This window comes from Linepithema humile, chromosome 1 (assembly GCF_040581485.1).
Source record: "Linepithema humile isolate Giens D197 chromosome 1, Lhum_UNIL_v1.0, whole genome shotgun sequence".
NCBI classification, from domain to species: domain Eukaryota; kingdom Metazoa; phylum Arthropoda; class Insecta; order Hymenoptera; family Formicidae; genus Linepithema; species Linepithema humile.
The window spans coordinates 5,140,444-5,163,329 of record NC_090128.1 but is presented as its reverse complement, the minus strand read 5'-3'; the positions used below and the strand labels follow the sequence as shown (position 1 = coordinate 5,163,329).

Sequence of the window (22,886 nt, the reverse complement as noted above, 5' to 3'; positions counted from 1 at the left end):
CTCCACTGTACGAGAGTAATAATACGTAAACTCACTAGGCTATACTTTCCGACGACATTGTTAATATTTGCATTTCAAATATAAGACGTATAGGACAAAAATAATAAACTGTGAAAAGCGGGATAGAATTCGACACATTTAAAAAAAAGGATTATTTTTTTATAGCAAAGTTACAAATATAATGCGATGTGTGCTGGCGATAAGCCTTTCGAGACTCACTATTAAAGGACTAATCTTTAGCGGTTATTTTCGTGAACTTGCGAACGACTTGTGCGCGATAGTATAAATATAAAATAAAGAGAAAACTTTATCGCACAGCGATAAGAAGGTTATACTGCGGCAGAATAAAATATTTCCTCGTAATATCGTTATCCGATTGCATACACCTATAAAGTTAAACGTTAAACGATCGATAGGTACCTGATAAAAAGAAACCATCTTTATCGTCGTGGCCCGATTGGAAATAATCTTCGAATCTAACGAAAGGAGAAAATAGGTTGATCCGTATTTAGAACACGCCTGCGAGATCAGATATGAAACGCGTAGTCGATCGATTCTGATGGTTGTCCACTTTATATTAGTGTCGCGAGAGAAGAACTTCTGTTTATGAAAGAATCTGAATAAAAAAAAAAAAAAAAACAATTTAATAATATACATATCCCAAATAAATCGCATCACCCATTAATCGCATTACAGCATTTCAAAAATATTAGAATTAAATATATCTGATATATTTTTTGCCGATTAAATAAATTGTGTAGCGAAATAACTTTTATTCTTCAAAATTAAAATCGTCGTGTTTGCACCAAAAATATAGAAAGTCAAATAACGTTTTTAGATAAATATTTTCTTCTGATGAAATCGAAAAATGTATTGAAAATACAAGCGTTTTTTGCTCAGCGTTCCGTTGTTTTCGCAGTTTACCTTAATTATGTCAATTTACTTAAGAGTTAACTTCCCATACCGGTGGAATTACTATAACCGCAATTTATTTTGATTGAATAATTCGGCCTAAATTACGCGCCCTATTTGCTGACTATCGCGTTACATTATCAATTGTAACTAGCGTCATAAAGTGCGCTCCCGTGGTTGACGCAATTTAATCAGACCAGCGAGCCGCGCAAGCTGCGCCATTCATCAATTCAAATAAGCCGCAATCAAAGTTGGTTTGCGCGCGGTGTATCCCGTCAGATGTATTCGACGATGCAGGGTGGCTCGCGATAGCGCGGCAAGGGAAATGATAACAAGTCTCTCCCTTCGTGCTCCCCCGTGCGATTTCGCATTATCTGACACCGAGATCCGTGTGTATCTACTCATCGCGAACTCAAAACGGAACGTTCGACGGATCCTGATCGCGGAATCCGCCGTTGCAATCCAATTGCACGATTCTAAAAACTATGTTTACGGAAGCTAGAAAATGACCGCGCTATAAAAAAATGTGGCGAATTCGCACAAATAATAGATGTAAAAATTACACGACAAATAACGAAAATCTACAAAATCATCATTTTATTTCTTATTGTAAACAATTACTATAAAAGCAATAGAACATTTTACAAATTATAATTGCATTGCGAGTAAAGTAAATTTACAATTGTAATTTGCTCATGTGTGAAATTGATTACATTATATAATAATACTCACTATGATAATTTATTACACTAATTTTTTGACAGTGCGGATGTAAATATTTCTTTGGAGTTTGAAGCTTTGTAACTTTGCAGTTCGGAACTCAAGTCGAATAAAAGCATCCTTTACTTTCAGAAAGTTCCAAATTGAAAGTTCAAACTTGAAATGAAACAGTTTCGGATGCTCCATAGATAGTCTACTCAATGAGTTGATTGAGTTTTATACACTCTATAAATAGCTCAATCAATGAGTCGATTGAGTTTTAAAATGGCAAATGTGATTTTCATAATTTTAGCGTTTCTTCCATATTTTATTAAGTTTCACACGGTGAGGCACACCTGGCTGCAATGAACGAATTGGGTCTTGTTATCGTGTTGGGAAAACCGAGTTTAAATCGCCAACGACCGCGCGTTATGAAATAACTAACGGTACTTGCGCATGCAATCATCGTTGATTGAAGTTAATTTCATTGACACGGTGCGAAAGAAGTGGAACGAGCAGATTCATAACCATTTCGATTTTTTTATTGCGCGGACTCATCGGACCTTTTATTGGGGACCACGTATATATGAATGTAAAGCAGAACATTTATCTTCCTTTTTACATATTATTCGCACAGAAATAACAATTTCTCAGAAATCGATTAAAGTCGTTAATGCGATGTCGTCCGTTACGTTTGCGATGGCCTGGTTATAGACAATGTGACACTAACGATGCCACGAGATAATGCACTGGGCGCCGCCTTGTGTTGAATCGTGTTGCTGTGCATGTTAATATCTGACCGGCAATGTCTTGATAAAGTGAGCGGAATGCACCTTAAGCGTCTGTTATAAACTGCTATGCAAAAATAATGCCAGTAAAATTATCATGCAAATGAAATTATAGGCAGAAACACCATGCACATGAAATCGCTAGTAAAAGTATCACGCAAACGAAATTAGCAAGCACTCCTTTCATACAATATGTAACTTTAATACGTAATGCAAATTAATCCTTATTCCGCTAATCGATATCTGAATGTTTCTACTTACACGAATAAAATAGAAACTATCGAATTAATTTCATTCACTCTTTCCTTCATTTTATTTCACTCTTTTGAAGTATTTTAGTGATTAGGATATTTGAATCCTTATTTAGAGAAGATTTCTTTCCGAAGAACGGTTTCCTGGATTTGTATTCTCAATACAAATAAAAATTATTAGTGTAAAAGAATCAAAATTAAAAAGAATAAAAATGAAAAAAAATTATTCGTCCTCAGCGATTGTGGCGCAGATTGCGTGTCGTCCGTATTGAGCGCTTCGCACTCAAAAAATGCACTCATAAACAAAACCTTCAATAAGGATAAAAATATTCCGATGATATATTATCTATAAAAGCGTGCTATAAAACTTGTTTACGATCTGACGTATTATCATAGTTTAGAAATATGGGCATTTTATAACGAAAACTTGAGAATAAGTATTTGTGATCTTATTCGAATGACGTTTCATAAAATAGGTTCGTGATTGTGTGCTTTTTGCATGTACGCGTACATTCAAAGTTGTCTTGAATTGTAAGACTTTTTATTACTTACGAAGCAATAATGCAAGCAATAATCAAAAACATAAAGAAATTACGACCGTAAGCCGTGTTGCCGGTTTCCTTCGTATTTCGCTTCCGGCATGCCGACAGCCTAATGGCTGAATAATATGAGGTTATTACTACTGCAGGTTGAAGAAGCGGTTTACAGGTCACATATTTAATACGGACATAATAGAAAATGCAAATATATAGTTGAAAATCGAGTGTCACGTGTATATGCTCCATAAACTATAAATTTAACTTTTTGAGTAGTGCGGAGCGCTTTAGAGCTAAGCGCTCAATACGGACGACACGCAATCTGTGCTGACAATTGCTGGGGACGGAGAATTTTTATTCATTTTTATTATTCTTTATAATTTTGATTTTCTTACACTAATCATTTTTATTGAGAATATAAATTGAAAAAAATTATTAAACACATATGCCCATAGCAAAAAAGGTTAATAACAAATCATGTTGTAAGAAAGATTGGATAAGAATTAAATAATTTAATTTTCTTTTCATAAAATAATTATTGTGCTAAGAAATATTTACAAATTTCGAAATGTGCTAATAACAATATTAATTAAACAAATCCATATTATTCGGCGTATTTAAAGAATCCGATATTAACTCTTGCCTATGTACATAGGCTCCATATCTACTGCTACAGTCTTTGCAGACTGCTACAGTCGCAGTCGTTTTATTTACATCGCTCGAGACAAAGTACTATGCTAGATATCTCCTTTCTTGCTTTCTGTCTTTAGAGCAAAAATTTAAATAAAAGCGAACATAAAAAGCGAGCATAAAAGCGAACTTCTACTATGAGTTCAAATTCTACTGTCAGATTGGCCATTCAAAGATTAAATATCTTTTACATCTGTTTTCTTTTTCTCTCATCGCAATTAATTTATAAATCATGCTTATAAGAAGCTTTGAAGACCGGTTACCTCAATAAAGGGAGAGTATTATGAAAAAAAAACCTAAGAAAGGCCAGAGGTGAAGAAAGTTCGGATTCCGAGAGCAGGTTTAGTAACAAACTTTTGCATCGTCTCACATATTCATAATCTTGAATATTTATATGGCATCGAGAAAGAGCGAGGCTATTTTTATCGAGCTTACGCGGCATGTGTTGTACACATATCCGCAGCAAATTTTCGTCATTATGTACTTCACCTGGTAGTATCCGGTTTTCATCCTTTTTCTTTCATTTCATCTTACAGCGTTTTCTCCCGCGGAAGCTGCATCGTGATAAAATTCTGACGCAGTCACGTTCAGTCAGCGTCTGTTCAATACTTCCGTTGCGCCTGATTTTGTTCGACACTGTAATATTGGGTTAATCTTTCTCCGACAATTATTGTGGTCGATACCGAAGCGTTCTGTGCGTCACATGTTCAGACGAAGTAGATATGATTGAACATACATTTGCAGAAATTCTACTATTACATTTTACTATGCGTTTAATTACAAGCACATAAAACATGATTTATCTCTAATTGTCACGATATTTATTGCTTGTCCTGTAATGGACAGTTCATTCATTCGTCATAAATTACAGATTTACGTAATCTGATGAATGCAGCTGTCTGAGTGATGATTAATGCCACTCAAAAATGATCGTCGCTTTCTTCCGTTTATTGACATTTGCTAGCATTATTATTTACGGCGCTACCAATCACGTAATTTTATCGCAATTCTCGATTTCCCGAGTAACTTAATTAATACATAGCAAACTACCAACTGCGAATACGATCGATTTGGTAATATCTCTCTCTCTCTCTCTCTCTCTCTCTCTCTCTCTCTCTCTCTCTCTCTCTCTCTCTCTCTCTGTAATTTCTCAATATCTCGGTATTAATCCTAGGAATCACGGAACATTCATTACAAATATTTATCTCTGAAACTGAATTTATTTTTCCGAAGGGATTTATTTTTTCAAGGCGTCAAATCCGATTATAAAATTGGGTATCATGCTAATTTTTTTCCGTTGCAAATTAGTTTGCACCGTTAATCCTCTTTGTGTATATTGCAAGAGAATTATAGGAATTACAAGGAACAGATAATTGATAGCGGTCGAATGATTCGATTTTCAAATATCAGTATTTCAAATGCCATTTTTTTACGCGAGGCTATTCCTTACAGCATCTTCTGTTATCGCGTCAACGGGGTGAATTATACGTTCCGCAGAGAGGAAAACAGGCAGAGCGAGAAAGAAGAAAAAGGAACAAAAGAATAGTAGAGGGTAGAAGTTTCAGTTCCTGCAGCATTTCTCCTTTTTCTGCTTTTCGCAGAGAGAAGAACGAAAGTAGTCTATGGCTTTCCGTATGCTCTTGCCGTTGCTTTTATTTTTGTATTCTAACTGGCCGTCTTAAGCATTTATTTCAATTTATTGTCGGATGATTCTACGGATTTTGCACCTATTATGTGTCTGGCGTTTTGCAAATTTATTTACGCAAAAAATGTTTGGCAATTAATAAATGCCGCGGTGTTTATTTGTATTTGAGCTAAATGTATCGCATTTATGGCAAAACTACTTAATACGCTGTATTGTAATTATTGCCACATGAAGTACGCTAATAGTATAAATTGTGTACTTTATAAATTGCATAAAATGATAGTTTCTAAAGATTATACGGTTCTATTCTACATTGAGTCCTTCACAGTTGTCAACTTGAAGAAACTTAGCAAATAGATATAGATATACGTTTTGCTTATAAAATTAACAATAAAAAATTGAATAAACTTTGTTCCTTATCGTTACTGCATCAACTTAGAAATGCGTTGAAATTCTTGAGCACTAATGGCTTCTGATAAAATCTTTTATTAGGAAATAAGAGAGTTCTAAATATGAATAATAGCTTGATCATTTCCCGCGTGAAATTCCCATTATTCTTGGTGAAAATGATATGTATATATTATAAACAAATTTAAGGAAAGAAATTTTAATAGAAGAGAATTATATTTCTGACCTGCTTTATGCAATCATAATAAGGGGAATGAAGAAAAATATTTCTCTCTTAATCCATTAGTTCCATTAGTGATAATTACGTTTGATATAAAAACTTTAAGAATTAGGTTATTTTTAGATAAATATTTTTAATCCTGCATGAGATCGACGTGACGTCGATGAAATTGATGAAAAGTACCATTCGTGCGATATCGTCACGTCTCTGGGAAAATATCACGAAATTACAACCTCGCCTTATCACGTCAACTGCGTATTTCTATGACACACTTTGCCGCGGTATGCGGATAAGTTATCAATAGTTTGTATCGCGTGCAGATGCCGTGTCAGTGATAAATTTCCGCTACTAATTCTGTGCATCATCATCGATGATGCACATTGAAGCAAAAATGTCAAACTTCTTTGCAGCCGCTTCACTGCGCTAAGCGCTGAAAATGTCTTCGGGAGTGCATGTATTGATTTGCGAAAAACGGAATGTGGTGCTAATGTAAATTATGAAATGCGAAGCTATTGCTGGCGTCGCTCTGTGCCATTTTATGTTATATTTTTAACTAATTAATAGGATTTATTTTTTGCAGCTTTTAGTGTAAACATTTTTAGCAATAAAATACTAATGGCTTTTTTTGTCAAATGAAGATTTACTTAAAGTTATCTAAAGTTAACTTGGCAATGATTTATTGATTTACACTTTGTTAGGCATCCTATTAGTATTTCCTTTTTACTTTATCTAATTAAAATTCCTTGAAACTTTTTTTAGAGGAAGAATTAATTAATTTAATTTCTTCTAAAAATATATCATGCTAAAATATTGTGGTGTATCATACAATTATCGCTTTTTAAAGAAATAAAAGAATAAAAATGTTATTTAAATCTGTATTTGTGTTACACTTTAAAATGATCACTTGACTGAAATAATAATATTTATTTAAAGAATGTTTTTCTTTTTTTTTTTGAGAGCAGTAATTTTTGGATCTCGCTTACGCACGACTTGCAAGCTGAAATGTCAAGTGTCATGAGTAGAGTTCAGCTACAATGTGAAACAAAGTTCATGCTGCGGCCGATTAATTTTATGTTAAACGGAAATACTTATGGCCCATTTTAATTGCCTCTGACCTATACGAATGCACTTCGCGGATTGTTATGCTTGGAAATATATTACGACTTCAAGCCGAAGAAAAGAAATTTATGACAAAGACAAATGCGGTTGAAGCGGGCGAATCTAGCCGGCATTAACGGAAATATGATGAACGATAGTTTATCGCTCGAAAAAGAAATTGTTGGCCGAAGCCGTATTTAACTTTATCGTTTCTCAGCCAGATTAAAGAGATGCTTATCGTTTCTCTTTAGCACGCTATAAAATTCTATTGATTTTTACTTGGTAATTGTTACAAAGAAATAAATATGATCTCGCCATACTGTACAACGATTAAAATTAATAACCATAAAAATATTGAAATTTATCAAAACTTTATCGACTAAAAGTCGAGTCAAAGTTATATGATATACTTATGCTTAATTATAGATTTTAGCAAATTATGTAATTAATACTCTCTCTTCATTTTACAATCTTAACATTTTAATTGTTGAAAAAAAAAAGATAAAGAATCGAAAAAGAAATATTGCAGAATTTCATATTGAGAAAGCAATTTGGAATTATTCACAAAACCAATTTTTCCTTCCAATTATTTTGTAAAACAGCATTTACTATCATTAACTTGAAACTATTTTGACGAATGAGTCATAAATAATTATACATAAGACTGACGTCGAGAACTTTCGTAATTTCGCTCGGCGGTTGATATGCTAAGTTCTTTTCAGTCTCTATCAGCGAATACTTCGGTTAACGAACGACTCCGAGGGTTTCTTATCATTTAGTGAGATCGGCACGTTTTTTTCTTTTATGCGCGCGCGTTCTTAAGAAGGGGAATGGCAAAATGACCGAAGTACACCCCCTCGTAACAATGTGCCGCCATAGGGCTTATACGAATTTTGCTGCCGCTTAAAGTAAAATTGCGTCAAAGGGCTCGCGTGATCACGTGACTCGTGGAAATTAAATGTACCATATAGCGACGAGGCGAACGATGGTAGTGAGTAACGTGACTTTTGTACGTTTGAATGACCTTGATGTTTTATTTATTATCGATATTTTACGAAACTGCGCTGCGGGATACCGTTATAACGTTAATTCGATTTCTCGGCTGCTTCTGATATATTAAAATTGATGGATGCTAAACTTTTTCATAAATAAGAACCACAGAATCATCGAAAATTCTCTTAAATTTTCAGATTCTCTAAATAATTTGCCAATTCTGTAAATAAAAAAATAACAATTGAAAAACTTTAAACTAAATTTAAGAAGTAAATTCGTGAGATATTTTAAGAATTTCTATAATAGCAAGAGAAATGTGAATGTTGTAGATTCAAGTAATAGATTTGAAAATGTTGAAGAAAAGATTGTCTCATTAGGTATTTCTATTTATATACCTCGTTTAAAAATTTTTATAACTCTTGTTTTCTTTTCCACCGTTACGGGGCATAATTGTATTCCGAGAGCGTAGAATTAGCGTAGAATTCAGCTAGCTCTATTCTAAGATAGAATTATTCATTGCGCAGTGAAGCGTATAATCACGAGAAACCAGTTAATGCAATGTGTCTGCTGAAAAGTTAGTGCGGATTCGTGAGAATTGCGTTGCAACCCAATATGTAGGAAATTGGAAGCGGTAGCATCGAATTCATGATTTCCGATAGAAGTCGTGAAATAGAAAAAAACGAGTCGAGACGAGAGAATTCAAGAACAAGCGGAATACAAAAAGCTACGTGACATGTCTTAATCATGTCGTTCAATTAGCAATTATCCCCTTTTTTCTTACCAATAATTGACATTAATTTGACTTAAAAATTGTATATTATTAGCTGATAATGGATTTTTCATTGCGATTTTCTAGTTGCGAGGTGGTTTCTTCTTTTTTGTTCGATTTTGATCGAACGTCAATTCTTTGTACAATTTCTTAACTCGCGACGTGAAATGGCGTAGTAATTAAGCATGTCAAAGTAAAATTCTGTAAAAATAAAATGTACTTTTGAAAATAATCGATCAATAATTAACGTTTACTATAAATTTTTTAAAGAATATGTAACAAAGCAAAGGAAAAAATTGTATAAGCTGTGCTCTCCGAAATAAAAATTTCTCAGAAATTTTTCTAGAAATATATATGTAACAAAATTCGAAGAAGAGAGAGAAATCGCTCAACAATGTAGGATACGTATTGAACCTAAAACCTAAAACGTAGAGAATATTCTCGGATTTCATAACAAATGATATTGATAGTGAAGCGATATTCCCATCGGTTCTCTCGTATTTCTTTCTTGCTGAATTGTCAATTTACAAACATACATGGCAGACAGACGATGAAAATGCAGCAGATCGGGTATCGCGCACGTGATTCGCCTATAAAAGGATGAGGTATTGGGAAATTCGGCTTCATGAAAAACATCTTGCGTTGGAAAATCTACGACAATTAAACTCATAATATCTTTATTCGTATTCAGCTGAAGAATTCTATCGGAGAAATTTTTTATCTTCCTTCCGGACGTAATTGTACGTCGTGGACGTTTCAGAAAGCGGGTCATTTCTCGCTCAATTTCTGTCACTCTGAGTTACTTTTCCTTCATTTTAAAAGAGACGAAAGAATTTCGTGATTACGTTCTTTGAATAATCTGCTTTACCTCTTCTCTTTCATCATCTGAACTACTTTAAATTTTCGTCTAGGTCAACATCTAGAATGTATATATTTATTTAAAGAACTATATGTATTAGAAAGGTCTGTATTTATTATGCAATCTATTATTGCACATTGCAAAGAAATAAAGGCAATAATTACGCATCGTGAAAATCATACGGAAATTATGACGCACGATTTTGCAATCTATCGTATGCGCAACAATAATACAGCGGAAAATACGCGCGAGAGATTATTAGTACGAGTTTAATTTACCGTGGTTATGTTTGTCGGCCGAGATAGAAGCTTTGATAATGGTGACGATGGCAGTCGATCCGAAAAACCGTGAGCTTTCTTCGCCGCAGGGTTTCGTGACACCGAAGAGCGTAAATAACTCGCTCACGGTTAGCGAAGCGATGCACACTCAATAAATAACGCTTCCCTATTCTCTCTCGGTCGCGCGTCGCCCCATTCTCCTGCCTCGTGATATTGAAGATACATTAACTCGCGCAGTGGACCGGCGAGTTTTTGCTCTGGCCGCGACGGGAACGGGCGCGAAAGAAATATGACGGCGCTTCCATTTGAAAAAGCAAGAGCGCGAGAGGAGAGCAATAACAAGTTCGCTAGTCGTTCGAGAAAGATTCATTGCTCTGCTGCATAAGGAACCCCTAACGAGCTTACCAAAGCTTAAGGTTTTTCTTTCTCTTTCGCGCTCTGACGTTAGGATTGAACTCGAGTATGGAACTCAAGTGCCGTGAACAAACGGCAGTACACAAACATGTGTCCATTAGAATAATTTACGAGCAGTGGAGTATAATGGGAATTGTGTTTTTACATATTTACAACATTAAATGGAAATATTATATTTACATAGTTGCAACATTTTGTTGTCTGTAATTTTGAAAAAAGTCCTTTAATGATAAATATGTCTCTAATTAGATTTTTTTGAAAGGTTTTATTGGGAAAAGTTAGTTTCATTAAAGAATCTCATTAAAATTTCACGTGAAACAGTCTATATATATATATGCAAAAGAAACATTATATATTAATTATATTAATTTTATTATTAACCTTTTTTGTCTTGATTATTTTATTTATATAATAATTGTATCGCTCGTTTTAGAAAAAACTTAATTTATGTGACAAATTGGTGTTCTTGTATTTCCTGAAAAATAACAATTTTAAAATATTTTTTATAAAATAATTTATTCAATTGATAGGCAAACTGTGTTTACGTTTTCACAGGACGAAAAATAAAAATTGCGTAATTAACGAGTGAATTTAATGAGATTAACGAAGTTAAAAATTGTTCTGGCCATGTTTGACGCCGTTATTATGTTGACCTCGTATTTTAGCATCATAAATATAGTAAGCGCATTCTTTATTATAATTTACGATCAGAAGTCCAATGCAAGTTATATTAACATGACTTTTATTTCGATAGACAAATTGCAAAAATTTTCTTTCTTTAAATTGCTACGAAGATGCAGTGATTTGTTTTTCTTTATTGGTAATTGTTGCTTTGCTAGAATATTCAAAGCACAGATTGGAAATAAATAACAAGGATTCTTTTTTTTACTTAAGCAGTTTGACTCGGATATTTAAAATTCGAAACACTTTGTACAGTAAATGTAAATTAATATTTTTCTCTCGACAAAGTCGCAAGAGCGATTAAAGACAATTAAAGAAATCCGACGCGTGCGTCAAATCCTTTGTGACCCACATAATCCACCGCGGATCCGATAGAAACTTCTTATTTGAGAACAAGTCACGAATAGTCGCGGTCGATCGATTTTTAATATAAATAGATGTGTAGCGCACAAACACACGTGTAAAATACGCTTAATTTTTTCCGCCTTTCATCTCGTGCCACCCTTCTCGTTTCTTTCAGAGTTTCTTGTCTTTTATCCCTTTTATCTCTTTCCCACTACTCGTCCGCCCTTTCTCTGTCCTTTTTTACCACTTTATCCTTTTCATCTCGTCACTGCCTCTTACCGCCAACTCTCTTTCTCTCTCTCGATTCTTCTCTCCGTTTCTGTTTCAAGCCCTCTCGTCTGCCTTGCGCACACATCTCTAATTCTTTTTTGCTCTTCTTTTTCATTTTTTTTTATTGTCACCTACCGTTTCCCTTGACACCTTTATTCCATTCGCTTTACGACCAGACAAAAAAATTTATTTACTGAAACGAAAATCGCGCACTTCTGATATTTGTTCACCGACTGCCGACAACACCACTCAGTGATATAAACTAGAAATACTCGACCGCGCTGAAATTGCATCGCGGCGTTACGTTATAGTGTTCCCCAGTCGCGTAGTCCTTTAACATTTTCTCGCGGAGCTTTGTAAATTTAAGATACGACTATGATAAGCTGGAACTTGGATCTTGGTTGTACTTTAGAATCACGCTCTAATTTCGTTTAAATTTTGTTTTGCAGAATGAACGCAGTGCGGCATACGTGTTCCAATAGTTTATTTAACCAAACGCGGTTGGTTATATTCGTAAATCTATTAGTTCTCTGTCTATGAAAAAGTCCCTGTATATTCTGTTATTATATGAAAATGTATCTGTATACTATATATGAAAAAGAGTCGAGAATTTTCATAAAATTTTTATTAAAAAATCAGTATCGATTTTTTAAATTCAACAAATGTATATTTGTCTTCTCCTTTACATAATTCAGATCTTATCAGATATTTTTTTAACGATTCGAATGTATAATAATTTAAAAGCACGAAATCTGAACTGTATAAAAAATGCAATAACTGCATAATATATCCATCAGAAGATGTTTTTCCGAGGAATTGGAAAGTTATTAAACAGCCAAAAGAAATATTAAAAAAAAAAACACGATGATTGTTGTAGAAAAGTAAGCTATTATTTGAAAATTTTAATTATAATATTACTATTATAATATTTATTTTTTAATAATAACTTTAAGAAAATTCTTTGACAATGTTATTCTATATGTTGAATATTCTCTCTCGTAGACGATGTTATTTTGTAGAAGTCAACAGAAACTGTTGCTTCGCTAATTTTATCGAACGATGAACTGGAGATGAATAAATAAGACCGTACAATAGAAATTGAACTCACCTCGTCGTAGATGAAGTTGTCGATCTCTTCCAGCGGCCTGCCATAGAGATCGCTCGGGAACGGTTCGAATTTGTGTGGCAGTACCGCGCCATCCTCCACCGACATCTTCCTCTTCGGTTGAAAACCGTACTCGCGCACCAATTGCACAGTCTTGTTCTCCAGCCTGTCAAGGCTCTCCCTCGTGAACGGTTTCACCGTCTGCTTGCCGCTTTTACCGGCGGGCGACCTCCCGCCCGGCGATCTGCCCTCGCTTCTGGACACGTTGACGTCCAGGACGTCGCCGGACGTCGCGGTCTGCGGCGTCACTACGTCCGCCTGGATCTCCGCGCTCCCGGAGTCACCGGTGCCGGAATCGGCGGAGGTGCCGGCGGTACCGGCCAGAGGCGGCCGCAGTCTCGTGCTGTCCTGCATCCTGGAGCCGACTCTCTTCATCGGCGGGGACTCGCTCTTCTTCGACTCCGGCGACGTCGGATTCTCCGTCAACGGCGTGCGCGACGGACTCGACGGGACCTCCGGCGCTTTCTCAACGCGCGAGTCCGCCAGCTTGGCGGACTCTCTCTTGTCTCCCTTCAACGGCAACGGCGAACTCGGACGTTCGTACGGCGAACTTGCACGTTCTCTGTCGCCGACTTGATAGGCTCTCGTCGTGGTCTTAGGGCAAATTTGCGGCGCCTCCTCGCGCTCGCTGTACTCGGGCGGACTCAGACTTGCGTACGGCGGCGGCGATTGTCCGCTAGGACCTCCCGATGTCCCTTGATCCCCAGGCGCCATTGAGGGGGGCACGCTAGGTGCGGGTCCTTTGGGACGTCTCGGCAGGCCCTCGAGACGACGCGGTCCAGCCACCATTCTCGCGTCATCGCTAACGATTCGTACGTCAACAGAACTTCCTCTGGGCGACGCGGCAGCTCCGGGCCGAGCAAACGACTCTCTCCAGCCGACCGGAAACTCGGAGGATCCTCGGACGGATCTCTCTGGCGAGGCCTGTCCCGGACGGTCCTCCGGCCGTCTCGGCCAGCCTCTCTCTGTCGGTAGCGAGCCATGATGATCCCGCCGCGTTAAGTTGTCCGACAGTCCGGATTCTCGGTAGCGACTTCCAATGCCGGATCTTCGAGGCGGCTGGGGTGTTCTGGAGGTCGCGCCTCGGAGATGATCGTCCAAATCCCGGCTGCTGCCCGGTAGATTGAGACTCCTCTGACTGCCACCATCCCTGGGTCGGTCGTTCGGATCGCCCGTGGGCCCGTAGATCCCCTCCTTCGACAACTCATCCAGCTCTTCTCTGCTTAGATTCTTCACGTAGAGCCCGGCCACTCGCGGTCGGTTCGTGAAGCCATTGTCCTCCGAACCGCTGCTCGGAGGGCTGGGAGGACTCTTATACCCCTCGCTCCCACCCCGCCGAGATGTCATTGGGATCTTTGCTCGATCATCCCTTTCGATCCTGGATTTCTTCTATCGTCGGTCTCATGCTAGATCGCTAATTCGAAATTTACTTGCCGCTGATCGATATCCGGCCACGCTGTTATTGGTTTTGATAGCTGGCAGAATTGTAAAACGCCAAGTGTCGCCAGGGATTACAGCGCGATATCGAGCTGCCAGTTTCTGCCGGATTTGTACGACATTTCGATCATTATGATTGCATCTGTGGTATTTTGAAACGGCGAATTGACTTCGGCTACAAATGTCAGCAAAAGCTCGCACAAGAATAACATCTCTCAATCGTATTTCTGTCAATTAATGTTTGTTGTTTGAAATCTGCGTTCGGAAACGTTCTGCTAAATTAAGAATTGTATCTTGATAAAAGTTCAAGAGATTGCGAAATGCAAAAGGCAGCGGCCTCGCTGGAATCTCGGCTAATAACGTCTGATGAATTACGCTAGAAAATTGCACTATGCGACAGTTTGCTAATTTACTATCGACGATTAATCGACGCTGAAAAGTGCGTTTACATATTACGGATGGTGGCAGAGATTCTTCTTGGTTGTTCTCAAGCTTCCGCAAAAGTTTCAAGTTTTTGATCTCGCTCTCGTGGAAAGTCGCGTGCGGCTGCGTTTGACGAGATTGCGATGGTGTTTTCGGTTACCGCGACTTCGCAAAGGTAAAGTGCGTATAAATTGACTCGACGTGCCTTCCAAGTCGAGCTCGGCAAACTTCTTCCGAGAGAGATCTCCGAAAGTTCGATCGCCAATTCCCTTCCGAGCTACACAGCTGCCGTGACTCTCGCTGGATGCGAGACACGGCCGTGCCGTATCGTTGAGCAGTACGGTTTACACATGTTCGCGCGAGCACACTTCGCGTATTGCATACGTCGCGACTTTAAGAGGTCAAGGAGTTACCGTATTCCGCACACAGCTCATTCCGAATGTCGGCGACTGCCGAGTGTCATGATACTACCCGCTGTAGTAAGCATCGACCGACCGCCTACGCCAACAGCGCTGGAATCCCGCTTCGCTGACAGTCAGAGTAAATTTCATTACAAATGTATGCGCGCGATGCCGAGTGAGAGTCTCGATGCCACGTGATTTCCCGCGGCTCGTCGTCGTCGGTCATTAATCGCGATTAATTGGGCTGCGTGTAACTGTCGATCGCGCGTGCAGTGAACGGCGTGTCGCGCCGGCGACGGATCGCGATCCACGATCGATAGCTCGATCGATAGTCCAGAGACGTGGAGACGTGTTTACGCTCTTTATCCTTCATCGATCGACGGAGACTGCCGTTCCTCTTGAGAACGAAACTTATAGAGACGGCCGGAAACACCGCGATGTGTCACGGTGAGCGTCGCCGTCCTCCCGGTCGATCACCCTGACCCTCTCAACGTTTATAGCTCGCGTTCCAGCGGAATCACGTGAACGTAAGCGCCGGAGGATCCTGAAGAGACGGACTGCGCGCGGCCGGTTGCCTCGTTAAAATATGTACACGCGGCGGGGAAAGGCGCATCCACCCGCACACGTCCGCGTTCCCGCAAACAACGTGGCCGCCTCGTATCGGCGGGTCACTATCGGGTCATCACCAGCACCCACCACCACGCGGCATCGAGATCGGCGGCGGGACCAAAGTGGTCGCGACTCGTATCCCCCGTCAGCACCACTCACTCACCGATGATGTTGTCCCGTCACCTCTACTCGACGGAGATGCGGCGGTCGTCGCGGCGCGAATGGCACGGCCGTGCGAGAGGTTCGACGACGGTGACGGGAAGAAAAGCCGAAAAGGAGACAGTTCGCGGTAAAGAGAGAAAATGTTTGAATGGCAGAGCGGTGAGAGGGAAGAATCGAGCGAGAAGAAAAGACAAACAGAAAGAAACAGAGGAAAAAAAAAGAAAAAGAGAAAGAAAGAGAGAGAGAAAAGAGAAAGAGAGAGACGGAGAGCCGTGGTGCACCCTCGTCGTATAGTCTGGTAAATTCTGCTCGAGCGGGGGTGCAAAATCACGGGTGTCTCTTCCGAGAGCTGTGGCGGCACTGTCGGCACTGAACCCCATCGGTATCGTGCGCGCGCGCGCATATCGAACCGGCGAGCCGAGCGGTGGAGGACGCGAGCCGCCGCGGAATCTCCATCGTTGTAACTATCGTATATACGTGTGGACGTACCGCCTCGGAGTGCGCACGCACACACGCGCGCGCCCACATATACGTGCACGCACACACACACACACGACGCGGGCACCGACGACGAGTAATGGGGTGAGAGCGCGGGGATAAGGAGGAGGACTGACGGAGAGAGGGAGACGGCGACAGTGTGGTGGTAGTAGTTGGCGATGGTCGCGGGGGGTATCGCGTACCTGCATGAACACCCACCGCTGCCGTCGCTGACGCTAACCCCCACCGTTCGGTTTAGCGGCGAGCGCAACCAACCCCCCTGTGCAGGTGGTGGAGGTGGTGGAAATGGAAGTAGCAGAGGCGAGCAGGACACAGCGGGCGGCCGGGCGAACGGTGCCCCGTTGTACCGCGGGACACGCGCGCTGTAATTAATCCACCAATCGGCACCCAGATTCCGCCGGATGCCAGCGGGTTAACGCGCGAACCGGCGAAACGCTTTTCGCCTTTCCGCGAGGACACCGTAATTCTCTCGGACCTAACGCGATTATCGGTCTCGCGATACGAGAGATGTTAGCGGCGAATGATCGTCGATGCGCCCTTACACGCTAATTGTCATCGAGATAATTGCGGTTCAATGAGATCGATGCGATTAATAGTTAGGCTGACGACTCTGCACGATTTTCTGGCCATCTGTTGACGGAAGATTAAGCTGAGATCTTGTTGCGAACCATTTAATCGAGAAATAATTCCTTTTGCGGCGTTTTATTGTATATTTTCAAAATAACGGATTTTTATCTGATAAAATTGAGGAAATTTTTCAGCAGTTTAGCAATAATTCGCAGAAATTTAAGTAAGAGCATTACGAGTGATAAATAAATACGTGGAAACCCAGGAGCTTGATATAAATAAAACGCAGAGAAGAGAGCTAGTTAATTCTATTTAAATTTCTGAATAATGTCAGCTTGTTATTCTCTATTACGTCATGCCTATTATAATTCTAAAATGGAAAAAGTAATTCTGTGATAAATTCTCTTTCAAACTATAGATTATAAAAATTGTTTTACGAATTGTTCTACATAGAATGATTTTACATAGAAGCGTGTGGTTTTTTTATCTTTTCTTTTTGGAAAAAAATACTATTTAAAGAAGGCTAAAAGTGATCGTTCCCGCTCTTTTTGTATCTATTTCTTATCTATTTCTATTCCGTACTGCTATCTGCATCTGCATTTTAAGATTGAAACTACACATCTATATGCTTTTCTCTACCCTGCCGGCAGCGACACCGCTGTCTATCTTGTAATATCTGTGTCAGATCCACAAATTATGAATCTCAGAAATGCACGTATGGAGTTAATTATGCAATAAAGAAGTGTAATTAATTAAATGTGTGAGAATATGTACTATTTATAGAAATTTCTATAGATAAAGAGACGAATACGCCGGATATTGCTTTCAAATTTCACTCTTACATGTCCAACCATTTTTACAATGTACGATTATAACTTTTCTGTCATCTCCCGCGTTCCATAATGGCCTTCGGAGAAAAGCAGAAAGGGACGACGAAACTCCACAATGTGGAGCGTCATCAGCGGGACTTTATGAAGGATAAGTTGTTCAAACCTCCGGAAACCGAGTCCTACTTAGGATTTATAGCGTCGCGAAGTGCTCATCTCTCCGCAAGTGCTGATGTCTGCTCGTTTATTTATGCTTTCATGAAGGATTCTATATCTTTTCTGGCTTGAGCGTAACGGCTATTAATCTTATGACATGAAGGTTTTATTTCGTTAATGCAATCCTTATGAGTTATTGATATTATATTTCTCTTATCGATTATCGCATACATACACGTATTTACATCTCTGTGCGCGACTTTTTCGCAAGATATTTCAAATGCATTTGACAGAGATTGTTACGCAGATACATATATTATGTATTTACAATATTTGAATTTACAATACAATAATTATGTATAAAAAAAATCTAATAAAGTTTTGCTAGATGGTAACATGTATTCTATAACAACAAGATAAATAATATAATATATTCTTGTTAAAAAAAATTTCAACAATGTAATATATACATCTTTATCGACTTCGAAGAAGCTTAATGCTTTAGAAACACCGCTTCGAATCTCGTCACTGTAAAAGCCCGAATGTTTGAACTATGAAAGACAATGAATGTTTTTGCTAGCTGTGCTGAGATTATCAGGCCCGCTCAGTCGAATATTCCGTTCTCACTTAGTGTCTTCGTTCGAGTTTTCTCTGTATCTCTTGCAACGTTTTGCCCTTCGTCTCCGGCACTACAAAGTACGCGAAAGCCACAGACGTGATGGTGAAGAATGAAAACGTCCAGAAAGTCGCGGCCTGACCCATCTTGTCCTCCATGGTGGGAAACAGTTTGGTGACGATGAACACCAGACTCCAGTGCACCACGATCGACATGCTGCTGGCAACACCTTTGGTTTCCGGCGGAAATATCTCGCTTATTACTGCAAACGGCACGGAGCCGTAACCAATTGAGAAGACGACGTTGAAGAGAGCGAGACTGGTCAGTGGCAGCCAGCCAAAGGCGCTAACGTCACTTCCTCCGTCTTTAAGCTTGAAATAATAGCCCAGGACACCTAGACAAGCGGTCATCATCACGCCGGATATCATTAGAAGCGGCTTTCGGCCGAATCTGAAGAAAGAAGAATATTATGATTTTACCAAATATGTGTATATTACATTTTGTGTTTTGAAAGTGTGCCGAAAAAGTACGCAATTTTTGGGAAGTTGATTCCGATCGGCGTGAATATTGACATCAAAGCGGAAACACACCTACACTTTCAGATTATTTTCATACTTTTTATAAGTTAAGTAAAATGTTATCACTGGATAATAATTAATTTGATACTTGAAAAAAATTTTCATAAAAAACGGCTTAAAAAATTGTATCACGACGCTTTAATTAAATTAGTACGATGATAAATATTCAATATTCTTAATTTTTTACCGCAATTATACAGAGTGTCTCAAAATGATTGTGCCAGTGCTCGTGTTTTTAATTAAATCTTAATTCTTTTTAATTAATATCTTAATAATTATCGCAAAATAGTAGAGAACTTTTCTGTTCTACTTACTCTACCCACTTACGAGTCTTGGCATAATCATTTTAAGACATTTTGTATATATTGTCTAATGTTTTATTAATTTACAAGTAAATTTTTATATTATTATATTTCGGCAAAATTTAAAGCTCAAAGATGTGGATAAGATAATAATTGGACAGTTTAGAGTTTTACGATCGGAATCGTAAAACTCACAATAGCCGCCTTGAAGTGTTTTAAATTGTTGATCACAGTGGCGAGATAAACTAGTTGATAAAAACAATTCATGAAAGTATAAAAGCCAAACATTTCATTAAAAATCTAAATCCAGTTGTCATGTTATATTTAAAATAAATAAAGATTCCGATTGAGAGAGAAAGAAAGAGGGATTTTGAAAGACTTCTACAATCTCTAAAATCAAAACCACTAATTTAAAGAAATTGCCAAAAATTCTAGATAAATTTCCACAAAGAGATATATTATTTTGAAGTGTTCCAACCTGTCGATCACAACAGCAACGAATAGCGTTATCAACACTTCGGTAATTCCGACGATAATTGCCGCCACGAAGGGATCGATCGTACTGTCGGCTGCTTGGAAAATGTTGACTGTGTAGAAGAGAACCGCGTCCACGCCGCATAGTTGCTGGAAAGCCATAAGTCCCATGCAAGTGATAACAGCTCGACGTCCGGCTTTGGTCCCGACGAGGTCTTTGAAACCACCATTTGCGTTTACCATCCTGTCTGCGTCGTCCTGAAGAACAGTTATCTCCTTTGCGATGTCGTAATGAGGTCCTCGTAAAATCGTTAGGACTCGGGCGGCCTGGATTTTACGGCCTCGCTGTATCAGCCACATCGGCGACTCCGGCATAAAAGACGCGCCCAGGACGAACGGCAGCAGGATCGCGCAGCAAGCGACATTGAAGACTACGTAAGAGCAGTACGCGCCTACTGCGTATGCGAAAACGATGCCTGAGGAGAAGAGCAACGGGAAGAAGGCGCCCAGGGCGCCACGAATCGACGCCTGGGCGATTTCACCGACGTAAACCGGCACGAGGACGCACGCTGCACCGGCGCCGATTCCGCCGATGAACCGGGCGGCGTATATGCTGGCGACGTTTCCGGTCAACGCCAGAGTGAGCCAGGAGGCCGTGAACGGCACAGCTGTCAGGATGATGGCCCATTTTCGGCCGAGTCGATCGGCGATCTTGCCGGCCGGTACGGCGCCCACGATGGCGCCCAACGCCAGCAGGGATGATATCCACGAGATCTGATCATCGGATAATTCGGGGAGGAAGGACTCCTTTGACGTGAGATACGGCAAGATCGGTGACGACCAGCCGAGCGTTATACCGGCCTGCATGCCGCCCAGCGCAGCTGCAAGCAAATGGTGTTGTTGTCAGAAGAAAGATTTAAGTAACCTTTAATAATGAATCCAAGTTAAATCTATGGAAAATTTTTGTTAGAAGTGTAGTGTTGTTATTAATGCTTAGCGTATCTGTGTGAAACAGATTTCTCGCGATAAAAATGATAAGGATGTTGATTTTTAAATGAAACGATGATTCAGAAATGATGATTATTATTTATTCTATGTACATGTGTGATATGTATATTAATTGTCAAGCAGAGTACAAATATTTTTAAACTCTAATTATCAAAACAATCGGAATGCAATAAATCGAACGATAATGTACAGAAGAATATAAAATAAAATAATGTCAAGTGGTATAAAAATATATATTATTGATAATATTTAAGGATTTTTATTTTAAGCCGCAAATTCTACACAAGTGTGCTATAATACCCATTTGAAAATCAGAGTTTCTTTCTTATATACATACACATATGTCATAGACATGTAGACAGATAAGTGATTGATTTAGTCTTAAAAAGTCAATCACTTTAGATAATATGAATTTCACTCACCACGAGACTATGCGTCGGCTACTTATATACATATGATGGCATATGATAAAGCCGCGCATTAGTTTTATACAAATTTTAATTTTCAACTTTTATGATTTTTAATTAAAAATATGTGATATTAAATGTTTTCTTTAAATTAAATATCTATTATCTATATGTGTATTTCTTATAGAATTTTGAATTTAATATTCCTGATAAAATTTTGGCAATTAACTATTTTCTTGAATTTTTTTTGTTTTTAGTATCGAATAATTTAGTAACTAACTAATTAATATTACAAAATTAGTTTTAAGGATGAAAAGCATATTACGTATAGCTTTTTATGCTAAAACATGATTTTTTATTTTTTCTTTGATCTTATATATAAATATATTTACTTACCACACAAACTGATTAGAAATTGAAAGTGTTTCCTTTCTTTGCCCTCCAAGCCGGAAGACTTGATGTTAGTCGACACGTACTCTTCCTTTTCTTTATTCGGCAGAGTAACAAAAAGTGGTTTCGACGAAGACTCATCAGCGCGCACTGTCGTGGTAGTTCCCATCGTCATTTTAAAAGAGAAATCGATTTAAAAGAAAAAAAATGAGGCAAAAATTTTTTTTGCGATGAAATTTTGGCCGCACGTTTGCGACGAGTACACTGCAATTGCGGACAAAAAGTCATGCTCCGCGCCGCGCGTTCTTTGGCTCACTCGATATAACGGTGCGTGTTATCGTTCCGATTTATATCTTGAATAAACGCTTATCGGCCACATCGTCTCTAACGAAACGCGCGCCCGATACCACCCACATGTCGCCCACCATCACTTGCGCAATTAGAGATGTCACAGAGATTGTATTTTTATCGGTGCAATAAATTCCGCTTAATATCACGATTCAAAATAGGAATGAAAGCACAAAAGCACAAAATAGGAATGAAAGCAAAAAACTGGAACTGAAACATTGACAATCAATTTCTCATTAAACCTGCAATATGAATTTTATTTTTCTTCGTGGATACGGCACTTAAAAATGTATTTATTTAGCATATTTATCTTAAGTAGCAGTTATCTTTTACGAATTTCGCTTTCAGTTATTTCATTCAAATTATGATATAATAAAAAGTTAATTTTTTTGATATCTTAGCATTACATAGATAGGTATATTGAATATATATATATAATATAATATATATATATATAATTTAAAAATACATACATATATATAAGCATATATTATTGAGGCTAAAATATTATATAATTTTTAAACTTAAATGAACACCTGTCTTCATATTTCTACCGAGAGAAAGTCGACTTCGAATTAACGAAAAATCTCTGCTAATATTTAGAATTTTAACGCTCTTCTCTGTTTGATTTTTGTTGAACGTAGAGAAAATGTTTGTGAATA

At 38.6% G+C, this 22,886-nt stretch overlaps 2 protein-coding genes across 3 annotated transcripts in view; both read right to left on the bottom strand.

Annotated features, from left to right (window-relative positions):
* Nucleotides 1–16,589, bottom strand: part of LOC105679779 (Na channel protein 60E) — a 70,434-nt gene extending 53,845 nt beyond the window's left edge. The window contains exon 1 of one of the 2 annotated variants that reach the window (XM_067361268.1): nucleotides 12,965–16,589. In XM_067361268.1, coding sequence (XP_067217369.1) covers nucleotides 12,965–14,368 — 1,404 coding nt within the window. In that variant the 5' untranslated portion in view covers nucleotides 14,369–16,589. The remainder of the gene's footprint in view (nucleotides 1–12,964) is intronic. The other variant, XM_012380027.2, reaches the window with a different exon arrangement.
* Nucleotides 16,590–18,287: 1,698 nt separating this feature from the next.
* Nucleotides 18,288–22,630, bottom strand: LOC105679781 (facilitated trehalose transporter Tret1-like). The gene is made up of 3 exons (XM_012380031.2): nucleotides 21,883–22,630; nucleotides 20,076–20,952; nucleotides 18,288–19,167 (listed from the first exon to the last, which is right to left on the bottom strand). The coding sequence occupies exons 1-3, from the start codon at nucleotides 22,049–22,051 to the stop codon at nucleotides 18,729–18,731; spliced, it is 1,485 nt and encodes a 494-aa protein (XP_012235454.1). The 5' UTR covers nucleotides 22,052–22,630; the 3' UTR covers nucleotides 18,288–18,728.
* Nucleotides 22,631–22,886: the final 256 nt, after the last annotated feature.

Excerpts from the sequence above, each read along its gene's own strand:
- LOC105679781 (XM_012380031.2), bottom strand. The coding sequence starts at position 22,051 with ATGACGATGGGAACTACCACGACAGTGCGCGCTGATGAGTCTTCGTCG. Across the intron at positions 20,953-21,882 it reads ATTTCTAATCAGTTTGTGTG|CTGCGCTGGGCGGCATGCAG; the intron begins GTAAGTAAATAT and ends ATTTGCTTGCAG. Across the intron at positions 19,168-20,075 it reads GTTGCTGTTGTGATCGACAG|ATTCGGCCGAAAGCCGCTTC; the intron begins GTTGGAACACTT and ends TTCTTTCTTCAG.